The sequence below is a fragment of the Etheostoma cragini genome, chromosome 22 (assembly GCF_013103735.1).
Source record: "Etheostoma cragini isolate CJK2018 chromosome 22, CSU_Ecrag_1.0, whole genome shotgun sequence".
In the NCBI taxonomy this organism is placed as follows: domain Eukaryota; kingdom Metazoa; phylum Chordata; class Actinopteri; order Perciformes; family Percidae; genus Etheostoma; species Etheostoma cragini.
In genome coordinates this window covers 223,252-236,051 of record NC_048428.1, presented here as the reverse complement: position 1 = coordinate 236,051, position 12,800 = coordinate 223,252, and the positions used below count along the sequence as shown (strand labels likewise).

The window sequence follows — 12,800 nt, the reverse complement described above, 5'->3', positions numbered from 1 at the left end:
TCCCTAATACTGTATCTGAAGTCTCTTTTATATAGACCTTAGTGGTCCCTAATACTGTATCTGAAGTCTCTTTTACATTCAGTCGGCTTATCCGGTGCCCAACCCGGCTTGATAAGTCTCACAATGGAAGGAAAAACTCCGTAATTGTGTGTGTTGTGTTTATGATTTTGGTAGGGACAATTTGTGATTGGAACGTCACAACTTAAGTACTAATAACTGAACAAAATGTTGAATGCACTTGTTGTCTTAGCTGCTAAAGTTACAAATGTTAAAAATTGCATCTTTCACGTCTCATGTACAGTGCACCAGCCTCGGTTGGTTCATTTGAGTTTTATAATAACTCCTAGTAGTCCATGGACCTGTTTTGTGTATTTTGCGTATTTATGTGTTGTTATCAGCCTGAATCGGCGTTGTACACAAGTAAGTGAGGGAACACACCAAGCCTGGTTCGGACGGTATATGATAGTGACTACAGTAATGTTTAGGAATTTGATTTGATTTGTTTTTCACCAGGTGACCAGACAGCTCTTTGAGCCGCTGGTTATGCAGCTGATTCATTGGTTCACCAACAACAAGAAGTTCGAGAGCCAAGATACAGTTGCTGTTCTGGAGGCCATTATGGTAAGCGTTGCCATTCAATGGAGGCCTTAAGAGACCAAACATTCAAAGAAGACTTGAGATCATGCATCAGTAAAAGTTACTGTAACCTTTTCTCAGTGATAGTCGCTTTGTTTCCTTTCACATTCATTGATGTTTTCTTTGTTTTTTCTCTCTCGCCAGGACGGTGTGGTTGACCCAATGGATAGCACTCTTAGAGACTTCTGTGGCCGCTGCATTGAAGAGTTTGTCAAATGGTCAATTAAACAAACCACCCCCAAGCAGCAGGAGAAGAGCCCTACTAACATGAAGTCCTTGTTTAAGCGGATCTACAGCTTGGCTCTCCACCCCAATGGATTCAAAAGGCTTGGTGCCGCATTAGCATTTAATAGCATCTACAGGCAATTCAGGTAAGATACTTATGTCTCTGTTTAATTTAGTGTCTGTGGAGCCCTAGGATAGATGGTTTTATGTTACCACATTTTTGGACAGTTGTACTGTATTTGCACAATGCTGTCTACTATTTGTCCCTGCAGGGAGGAAGGGGCCTTGGTGGAGCAGTTTATCTTTGAAGTTCTCGTCATATTTGTCGAAAGTCTGGCTCTTGCACACTCGGATGAGAGATCTATGGGTAATTGTTTATCCACTTTAGCTTTCAGACAGGAAACTCCGATTCACATCATTCATATCTTTATCAATGACTACTGTATATACAAATACAAATAATATTCAGTTTTCAACCCTTATTCCGAAAAAGGACGTGCCAACAGTTTTGTTGTCCTTACTTAGAATTCCTCATGGGGGCTTCATCATCAGCTAGATAACTCTTTCTCCAGCTTTGGTCAGTCCAATGCAGGATTAGCTGGGAGACTTCTTCTAGACCAGGGACACTTGTGGAATACCTGCAGAACAGGGACAGGAAGTAGAACAGGGACAGGAACTAGTTCTTTTGGAGATTCTGGTCAATTAGTGGCTGTTATAGCAGTGTTTTGCCATTGAGAACAAGCTAGCATGCTAGCGCTATAGTTAGCCACCTCGTCTCTAGTGCCGTAGAAAGCCGTGCAGATGTTGAACAGCTCACCCGGAGACTGAAGACATTCAGAAACCAGATCTCACTCAGAACAGCATGGGTAGTTTGTCAAGTTTGTATGTCTGTGGAAGCACCAGAGACACGAAATAACACACCACCATATATATATTTTTATATATATATATTTTTTTAAATTATGGCCACTTTATAGGGAGATTTTGAATTTCATTATGAAAGAAGTATGAATCCTTTTCTTGCCACTCTTCCATCCTCAGGTACAGTGCAACAGTGTTGCAGTGCCATTGATCATCTGAAAAGAATCATAAGTCATAAGGCCGCCATTCTCAATCAGCACAGTGCAAAGACACGCGTCCCAAGGTTAGTACTCCGTGGACATGGGTATCATTTGGATTTTTTTAAGCTACAACACTTTTCTTTACTTCACGTTCGTGAAGCTAACCTGACAAAATTATTAGATACAGTTGCTTCAAAATGGAATTCATAAGGATGAGCTAAATTGTGTATATTAAGTGTTACATTTCATAAATACATACTGTATAGGTATGTGTCCACTCCATGGCCTGAAAATAACACCCGACCACCCGCCAAATGCAGGTGAATTTAGCAATTGTTGGGTAACACCGTCAATGTACCTGTCGACTAATTGAGTCTTTCATTGTTTTGTTTTTTTGGCAAAAGTTTTTTTTTTTACATTTTAAAGAAGTCCGCCATTTATTGGATTTTAGCTCCAAATGTGGCGGCACATTACTGGGGTAAAGAGGCCATGTGAAACAAACAATCAAAAAAAGATAAGCATGACTCAAAGAAACATCTCAAGACGTCCATGAAAGCAGCGCAGTTAGAGAGGATGCAACTGCTGTTAGAAAAATGTGATGTCTAAAACAAAGTTAACTACAGGCTCTGGTCCACTCTCCTTTTTTGTACAAGAGGCCCAATAGCAATAATGTTTATGCAATGATGAGGTGTTCTAAATTCTGTGTATACATAAATGTCAAATGTTCCATCCTTTTTTCCTTTCTCTCTTTTTCCAGGGGCTTTCCACTTGATGGAAAGCTCTGTCTCTCTGATGTGGTTTTATGGCTTCTGGAACAATCTGGCAGACCTCAGACCGAGTGTCGCCACAAATGCATGGAACTCTTCTATGAGTTCACACCTCTCCTCCCAGGTAAGCCTCCGGGTTGACCTTGATCAGACAAACAAGTACAAAACAACAGATGCAATTCATGAAAAGAAAGAAAACAATGCTATCCTTTTTATAATTCACACAGCAGTCATGCATTATTTTTTTGTTTAATTTCTAAGTCATACATGTGAATACATTCTCCGGTGTGTAAGGAAAGAGGTCTCCGCCTCAGTGGGTAGATGGCATGCTGAAGGATCATGGCATAGGCTTCCTGATCTCACGGTTTGAGGGCGGGGGTCTCCTCTCTCAGCCCACTCTCAGGGACCTGACGGGTCCTTTCAGTGTCAGGTGCACCCTGCAGTGGATGGACCTGCTGCTGGCTGCCCTGGACTGCTACAACACCTTCATCCACTTACACATAATCAAGCCTCATCACATGCTCATCAGTAAGTCATCAGAAAATCCCTCTCTCTGACATTCTTTTTCAAAAAAATGTTGATACTTTATTTACACCGAAAAACTTATGAAAGTATTACCATTCAAACAATAGTAACATGGCAATGTAATTGCACGACGTAGAGCAGAGACCAATACAAACAAAAACAGCAATAAATAAATTAAATTACATATCAAATTCACTACATATTTCCTAGTGCTGTCAAACAATTAAAATATTTAATCGCAATTGATTGCATTAATGTCATATTTAACTCGCAGTTAATTGCAAATTTGTATCTGTTCTAAATGTCACCTGATTACTTCTGTCCAGGTAACATGATTAAATGAAAAAACTAACATGCTGGCCCTACAGTGATTGTATTAAATACAGTTTTTTTCCCCCCTCCTTTTATTGTCAAGGCTCCAAAGAGGATTCCCGCTTTCTGAAAGCAATACGCTTCTTTTTGATTGAGCTGGCAACTCACGAACTGGCAGCAGCAGAGAGCTGTTTCTCTCTCGGCAAGAAGACCTCTCACTTCAGCCCAAGAGAGGTGGACCAGTACAACTTTAGCAAATGCACCATCATCGTTCGCCTGCTGGAGTTCACCACCATGATTCTCGTCAAAGGAGACGAGGAATTGTGGAAGGTATCGCTGAATTTAAAACCCTCTGACATTAAGAAAGCCATGCTTTTTCTGTTACCCGCTCACTATTTTCTTCATTTATTCACAGCTTCTGGAACAAGACATCTTTGTTTCAGATTTGTTTAAGCTGACGGCACTGGTGGTGTGTGAGCCGTCCTCTGTAGGTTTCAACATGGCAGATGTGGAGGTAATGAAGAACCTACCAGAAGTGTGTGTTCCCTTACTGAAGGCGCTGCTGGCCTCACCTTACCGCACGCGTCTTGAAAGCAGTTTGCGGATAAAAATCTCACGCAAAAGGTATGTATCTCATTTTTGACAACTCTCATTGTAAGCTCACTGTTGGAGAACAAGAAAAGCCACATGCAATGTAGAATAGAATGCCTTTATTGTCAATATCTGTGTAATGAGATTAAAGCAACCCCTTTCCAATTTCAACAAGATACGTAAGAAAAATATAACATGGAATCTCATGTGAGTGGTGCAAAAGAAAAGGGGGGGCGGGGGGGGGACGTGGGACAAGGACCATATTGGTTCTAGCAGTTGGTAACAAATACGCTCTCGTTGAGGCACAGCCTCAGATTTCATTCTTTGAGACCAAAATGATTGTGACACCATTCATCATATATTTTTTTCTTCCACTAATTCTATAACGATGTCTCTAGTGTGGAGGAGTTGTGTGCTGTAGACCTCTACCATGCCAGCACCCTGAGCCGCCATGACCAAATGGAAATGGTTCTGTCTTCCTGTAAGCAGATCCACAAAGCCGACTTCCTCAGCTCCATTCTGCACAGCCAGGTATTTAATAAGCTTTATATCTGCAGCACCATTTTTCATTTGCCCCAATGTGCCTTGCTATTCAGTTTTCCAAATTATTAAACACTCAAATAAAAATATAGAAAATTATCTAAAAGTAGAATATTTTACCGTATGTATTGGTGACTTTGGTCTACATATTACATATTCTCCAATAAAGTAGCAGCCACATTTGTGTGTTTGTGCTTCTTGTTGTGTTAAAGGATGCCACCTACGCCGCATCCCTTGGGTCCCGACTTCTAATGACAGTTTATAAAGGTATAGCACCAGGTGAGGAGAGGAAGGCACTTCCATCCTTGGACATAAATACCAAGAGTCTAGCAGATGGCCTGCTTCAGCTTGCCTTCTCTCTAAGTCAACAGGTCAGTCCTACCTCTTTGGATTAGATTTGTTACCCACGCTCAGTTATTATAGCTGCAGACTACTGACTACAGCAAAAAGAAGTCAGAATGAAATTAAGAATGTAGCTAAATGAGTAGTGGATGTATTAGTATGCATTAGGGCTTGGACTAATGCTTATTTTCATAGTCGATTAATCTGTTGATTACTTAATCAATTCATTGATTGGTTGTTTGGTCTTTAAAATGTCAGAAAATAGTAAATAATGTCAATCAGTGTTTCCCAAACCACAAGATGACATCCTCAAATGTCTCGCTTTGTCCACAACTCTCAAAGATGTTCAGTTTACTGACACAGAGGAGAGAAGAAACATATTTAAGAAGCTGGAATCAGAAGTTTGACTTTTTTCTTAGAAATGACTCAAACCAATGAATCAATTATCAAAATAGTTGGCAATTAATTTAATAGTTGACACAACTAATTGATTAATCTTAACAGCTCTACTATGCATATTTTTTTAAATAATATTACAAGTTTGTCTTTTAATGAATTTACCAAGTGTTTCTCACATGGGGCTGCCCCCTCTTGTTTACTGCTGTGTCTGTGCAGAGTGAGCAGTTGGTGGACTTGTTGTTGAACACCATCATGCTTTCTGTGCCAATATCTGGAAGCCACAGCCATAACTTCCTGAGCTTCTCACACGGCGAGTACTTCTACAGCCTCTTCCAGTCGACCATCAACACTGAGCTGCTGAGAAGTCTGGACACCACAGTCCCCCGCCTCATGAAAACGTCCTCTCAAAATCCCAGCATGGTAGCGCAGTTTCTCCTCTTTTTTTCTTTTTTTTTTCTCCCCACACATTTTTAATAAGTTTCAGAAAATGTTTTTGTGCGAACACTTTTGTATCCTAGTTTTTTGTGTGTGAGGCAGGCTTTTCTGTCTTATTTGTTTTCACCAGGTGAGTGCGTTGCTGAATGGCATGCTGGACCACAGCTTCAGAGAGCGCTCTGTGAGGAAGACTCAGGGAAAACGGCTGGTTGAAGAGGTGCTAAGAAGATGGAATAGTCTGCAGTCGTGGTGGGAAGGACACTCCTCAACTCCAGAGAGTAAAACTGCCACTCTCCTGCTGCTGTCCAAGCTCCTCCAGGTATTCTAAAGCTGGAGTTACTGCTGCATGTCCCCTTGCAAAACAAAATCTAGGAACTCTAACTGCCAGTAAATAAGTAAATACATTAACACCCCTAAGTTATAATAATCATCATTTATGTCCCCAGTCCAGGGATAAAACATAACAAAGCAGTACAATACAAGCATACTCATTTTTCTCTTTAATATTTCCTCTACGGTTTATGCTTTAGTGCGTAACTTCTTTACAATAATGTAACATGTAATCTGTAATTTCCCATTTAATAGGGATCAATAATTGTCTGTCTGTCTATCTAACATCCGCTAAATTCAAGCCATTGCTAAATTAATTGCTACAAAGCTAATTAAAAGTGCTCTAAGCGATGTCATGCATGTTTTAGGCTAGAACATTTGTTGTCACATACAGCAAACATCTCCTCACTATCTGCTAGCTGCCTGTCCCCTGAACACACTGTAAAAACATCTCCTCACTATCTGCTAGCTGCCTGTCCCCTGAACACACTGTAAAAAACATCTCACTATCTGCTAGCTGCCTGTCCCCTGAACACACTGTAAAAAACATCTCACTATCTGCCTGTCTCCTGCACACACTGTAAAAAACATCTCACTATCTGCCTGTCTCCTGCACACACTGTAAAAAACATCTCACTATCTGCTAGCTGCCTGTCCCCTGAACACACTGTAAAAAATATCTCACTATCTGCTAGCTGCTTGTCTCCTGAACACACTGTAAAAAATATCTCACTATCTGCTAGCTGCTTGTCTCCTGCACACACTGTAAAAAACATCTCCTCACTATCTGCTAGCTGCCTGTCCCCTGAACACACTGTAAAAAGCATCTCCTCACTATCTGCTAGCGCCTGTCCCCTGAACACACTGTAAAAACATCTCACTATCTGCTAGCTGCCTGTCTCCTGCACACACTGTAAAAAACATCTCACTATCTGCTAGCTGCCTGTCTCCTGCACACACTGTAAAAAACATCTCCTCACTATCTGCTAGCTGCATGTCCCCTGAACACACTGTAAAAAGCATCTCCTCACTATCTGCTAGCGCCTGTCCCCTGAAAACACTGTAAAAACATCTCACTATCTGCTAGCTGCCTGTCCCATGAACACACTGTAAAAAACATCTCCTCACTATCTGCTAGCTGCCTGTCCCCAGAACACACTGTAAAAAACGTCTCCTCACTATCTGCTAGCTGCCTGTCCCCAGAACACACTGTCAAAAACATCTCCTCACTATCTGCTAGTTGCCTGTCCCCTGAACACACTGTAAAAAAACTTAACCTCACTATCTGCTAGTTGCCTGTCCCCTGAACACACTGTAAAAAAAACATCTCCTCACTATCTGCTAGCTGCCTGTTTGAAAATAATCCAAACATCAATAAGAAGTGTAGTACCCAATGCAGGAACAAATGCTCACATTAGAAACTGGAAACGATCCAAACATTTGCATTGTTGAGTAGTTTAATGTATAATAAAACATAGCATTTATAAACCACATGAGTTTTGCGTGCAAAAATCTGAATTTGTAAAGTAACTAGTAACTAAAGCTGTCAGATAAGAAAAGACTCAAGTAAAGTACAAGTATACCTTTAAATTTGTACTTAATTGCAGTACCTGGTTACATGTACTTAGTTACATTCCACCACTGCTACACTAGGGAGTGTTATTTTGTAGATGGCATTAATATTTGTAGTTGTTCTTCCAAAGTTTTTATATTGGAGCACATTTTTTATCTGATGTGCTTTCCTTGACTAATCCACCTCCTAAAATACTATTTGCATACACAATCAGTGTACTCAGAGTAAAATGCAGGGGTGTAATGTACCTTGTAGGCCAGTTTGGACCAGGGCAACAGTGTTGGCCAGAGAAAAGATGTCACTGATGTTGAAAACTTTGCACATGTCAACGTGGAGGAGCTCTAGGCTGGAGGAGAAGGCCACCCACAGGAGCTCCATCTCCTTCCGCTGCCCCTCAGGCAGGCTCTTGTTCCGGAGATGTGAGGTCAGATGATGACAGATGGATGCGGCCAACGTTAGGGCCTTTTCTCGTGTTTGACGCAACTCATCCCGCAGCTGCAAGCTGTCCGTGCAACCACCGACACATGAGGCCAAGTGCCGGTAACATGCCACCACCTGTATGGGGGTAAAGAAATAAATGTAACTGTGCTATTTGATCTGCAGTTTGGGAAAACTGAAGGGAACCAGACGCTGTGTGCTGCCAACCAACACACTTCTACACACCCTAGACCGGCAGGGGAAGGTGTGTAGCCGCAGACATGGCCCCCCTTCTCTTTATATTCGTCAGATTAGCATGTTTCCTTGGATCAGGGAGGCTCCAGGATCATGTTTGCAGCTATCGCCATGGTCCTGCTGCAGGTCCCGCGATGCCCTGTTACACACCTGCTACACTCTGACGTGCAGTGCCATGAACTACTACAAACTACTATTTCTAGTCAATTTACCATTATCTTTATTGTAACTGTTATTGCCCCTTTCATCACCCCCAACCGACCCGTCAGACTCCGCCTACCAAGAGCCTGGGTCTGTCCCAGGTTTCTTCCTAAAAGGGAGTTTTTCCTCGCCACTGTCGCACTATTGCTCGCTTTTTTTTTGTGTGTGTGTGGGGGGGGGGGGATTACTTGAATTGTTGGGTCCTTGTAAATTATAGAGTGGTCTAGACCTCCTCTATCTTAAAATTATAGAGCGGTCTAGACCTGCTCTATGTGTAAATTATAGAGTGGACTAGACCTGGTCTACCTGTAAATTATAGAGTGGTCTAGACCTGCTCTATCTGTAAATTATAGAGCAGTGTAGACCTGCTCTATCTGTAAATTATAGAGCGGTCTAGACCTGCTCTATCTGTAAATTATAGAGCAGTGTAGACCTGCTCTATCTGTAAATTATAGAGGGGTCTAGACCTGCTCTATCTGTAAATTATAGAGTGGTCTAGACCTGCTCTATCTGTAAATTATAGAGCGGTCTAGACCTGCTCTATCTGTAAATTATAGAGTGGTCTAGACCTGCTCTATCTGTAAATTATAGAGCGGCCTAGACCTGCTCTATCTGTAAATTATAGAGCGGTGTAGACCTGCTCTATCTGTAAATTATAGAGCGGTCTAGACCTGCTCTATCTGTAAATTATAGAGTGGTCTAGACCTGCTCTATCTGTAAATTATAGAGTGGTCTAGACCTTCTCTATCTGTAAATTATAGAGAGGTCTAGACCTGCTCTATCTGTAAATTATAGAGTGGTCTAGACCTGCTCTATCTGTAAATTATAGAGTGGTCTAGACCTGCTCTATCTGTAAATTATAGAGAGGTCTAGACCTGCTCTATCTGTAAATTATAAAGCGGTCTAGACCTGCTCTATCTGTAAAGTGTCTCGAGAGAACTCATGTTGTGAATTGATACTATCAATCAAATTGAAATGAATACTGTGTTTCAGTGTCCTTTTGGGAACATAACACCGTACAATAATTGAACTGTGGAATCTTGAATACATATTTGATAATGCTGCCCAAAATTATGCAAAAGCCTTTTTTTCCCCAAAGTAAGTGTTGCATAACCGGGAGACCGATTATACGTGACGTCATTTTGGTGAGACTACATTATGTACTAATAAAGCTATTAAATATCTTTTTTGTCTCTTCGGTGTTGCAATCTGTAAACGGGGCCTGTCACACACACAGGCTTTGCAAGCAAGGATCTAAATTTCTCCTACAAGTCAAAGGATGTGGCAGCATGGCCCAGTTTGTTTAGGATTACCTGCCTCTGCTGGGCCCATTACCCCATCGGCTATACGTTCAGACCACTGATCACCTGTTATCAATAGATATGGTGCACTTAAGTAAGTAAGTAAGTAAGTAAACTTTATTTCTATAGTACTTTTCACAGACCAGGATCACAAAGTGCTGCACAAGTTTATAAAATGAAAATAAAAATAAAATAAATTAAAACAACATACAGATACAGTAAAACACAGTATTGAACTAAAAAACAAGTTTAAAAAAGTGTGTCTTTAGTTGTTTCCTAAAAGTGTCTATACAAACAAGAGAACCAATGGTACAAGGTAGCTCATTCCAGAGGCGAGGCGCCACAGCTTTAAAAGATCTGTCTCCTCGGGTCTTAAAATGGGTCCGTTGACTTAAAGACATGCGTGCTAGGTAACTAGAGACAGAAAGTTGATTAATGTGCATTATGCTAATCAAATGAATACATCTACTACTACTACTTGTCAGTCCTCTGAAGAACACGTTGACATTGGAAGTTTCAAGTATGCCCTTAAGACGAGACAACTCAGACAAACTCGTGCTTCATGAAAGAAAGAAAAATATAGGTTTGCTGAGAAAACATTCTGATAAATATCCCATTTGTCATCTAAAGCTGCTTGTAACAATAACATGGGAAGGCCTCCTTTTATGGTATATACATATATATGTATATAAATACATAGTAGTGGTGTGACAACTTCATTCATCTGTTTCTTTGTGAGCTTTTCTGATTTTACTGTTTTCTATGTTCACTCTTTCTATTGTATGATATGCGTTTTGGATATTAAGCCCTTTGGATACCTGCTGCTAAGTGCTTTATAAATACATTTTGATTGAATGACTGATATGTGGTAACATGCAGTGGTGTAGTGGTAGTTGATGAGGCGGGGGTATTACTAGGTAGATGGGTTTGTTACCCAGGAGGAAGTGGCTACTCCCCTATATATTCTAATAGCTTTTTGGCTGATAGGGGGGTAAACCACTGAAAAAGAGCTGGGTACCCTGGATACCCTCCACCACACCACTGCCAACACGGTATTTTACTAATAGGCATTAGCTTAGCGCTGGAGGATTAGCAGGAGTGGTTTCAATGAAAAATATTACAATTAATCCCATTATCATTGATCTATTCCTAGATAAGCCAAAGCAACCTTGTGCAGTCAGAGCGTGGATAGATGAGAGGGAACATAACTACAAGAATGATTTATTATTTGATTAGTGTACTGAATATAACAATTGGCATTTTTACTTTTCCATGCAGTATACTCAAATGATACAATGTGCTTGTTATAAGTGCAAGCTAACTGCATAGCAAGAAAATATGTGTAAATATGAAGTAAAATGTGATCGTAGACCAAATACTTTTTTCTCACGGTGCAAAAAATATATATCCTAACAGCAAAACCATTATAGTGAATTACAGTTTGAACAACTATATGTATGTCAATAACTGCAACAAATTGCCAGGCATGGCCATTATCTGACACAGATACACAACGGCCACTAAGATGCAGTGGACCAAGAAAAAAATCTTTCCAGAGTGCTTTTTTAGCCACGGGGGGGGGTATATGATGTTCTGTGTATGTTTAGTCTGTGAAATATTAACGGTAGAGTTAAAAACACAGACAATAGTGAAGATGGAATAATTGAATATGCATGACACATTTAACGTTGTATATTTTTACATTATTGTAATATTGGACTTTCATTTTATGAAAAGAATTACAAAAATAATGGCTAATAAAATCAGAATTGTGTTGAAAAATACTTTTTCAACCTGTCATTTTCAGACATGCATTAGATGGAAACCTGCACCTGCTTATTCAATTGTAAAAATTAGCAACAGACTGAAAGTATATTTATAAATTAAACAATACAGTAGAACTACACCCAGCCATTTGTGCTAAACTGTTCCAGCATTACAGACAAACCGGTAAAGCATGGAGCAGCTTACCTTTATCAGAGAATCCACCTGAGCCTTTCCATCGACCAAAGCCTTTTCTGTGCCTGCTGTGCAATCATCGCCTACTTTGTTATTTACAAGTGGCATGAGGATGGCTCGCCCAGAGTCTCAGACTCTGCCACAGCAGGTAGGTTTGGCCCAGCTGTCCTTCACTCCTCCGGCTGCTCTTCTTCTTCCCCTGAAAGACTTCCCCCTCATTCGATGGCTGAGGGGTGAGACAGACTCAGTCCCAAAGCTGCATAATGCACAGATTCCACTCCAATGACTAAATTACTTGGGCTAAAAATGCTTTGGAGGCTAAAAACAATGTCCCACAAACAGCCAGAAGTGGGTATGTGAAAGTAATGAGGAGGGGAAAGTAATAAACTGATGCAACTGTTAAGCAAGGTGCTAATCCTGCGATTGACCCCTTTGCACTGATGCAGGCCAAGGCGAACAGCTAATCTTATTAAGCATCACCGAGAGCAGAGTGATAGAAGAGCAGCTGGATGTCTGCACCACAATTGCCCGTTCACCAACTGAGACGAGGCTGCGCACTGTTACCTCCAGCCGCCACACACACACACCCCCATAAACCTTACTCACTCAAGTGCACTTGCTACATAACACATTTATTAGCATGGTGGACACAAAACATGTTTAAGATGAATGAGTTTTACAGGAAAGTAAAAAATATTAAGCAAATAAAGTGACTCACGCAATGAATTATACATTTTCTTTATGCCGTCAGGGTCTTTTGTCGTTAACGTGCCCTCAGGTTCAATGTACTCATACCCCAGCGTGACATTTCTATAGCAGTGCATGAATGCATGTATAACACGGGTTCTATGAGAAGACACAACAATAAAACCATATACAGTATGTGTATGCATGTGGCCATGAAATGACATTCCTCAATTAGTCATCCTAA

General features: G+C 40.8%; 1 protein-coding gene across 1 annotated transcript in view; it reads right to left on the bottom strand.

The window, feature by feature from the left end:
* The window catches only part of rgs9bp (regulator of G protein signaling 9 binding protein), a 13,460-nt gene extending 1,062 nt beyond the window's left edge, over nt 1-12,398 (bottom strand). Inside the window, exons 1-2 of the mRNA XM_034862749.1 lie at nt 11,882-12,398; nt 7,985-8,291 (exon numbers count right to left, since the gene is read on the bottom strand). Of these exons, the coding sequence (XP_034718640.1) occupies nt 7,985-8,291; nt 11,882-11,977 (403 nt within the window). The 5' untranslated portion in view covers nt 11,978-12,398. The remainder of the gene's footprint in view (nt 1-7,984; nt 8,292-11,881) is intronic.
* Nucleotides 12,399-12,800: the final 402 nt, after the last annotated feature.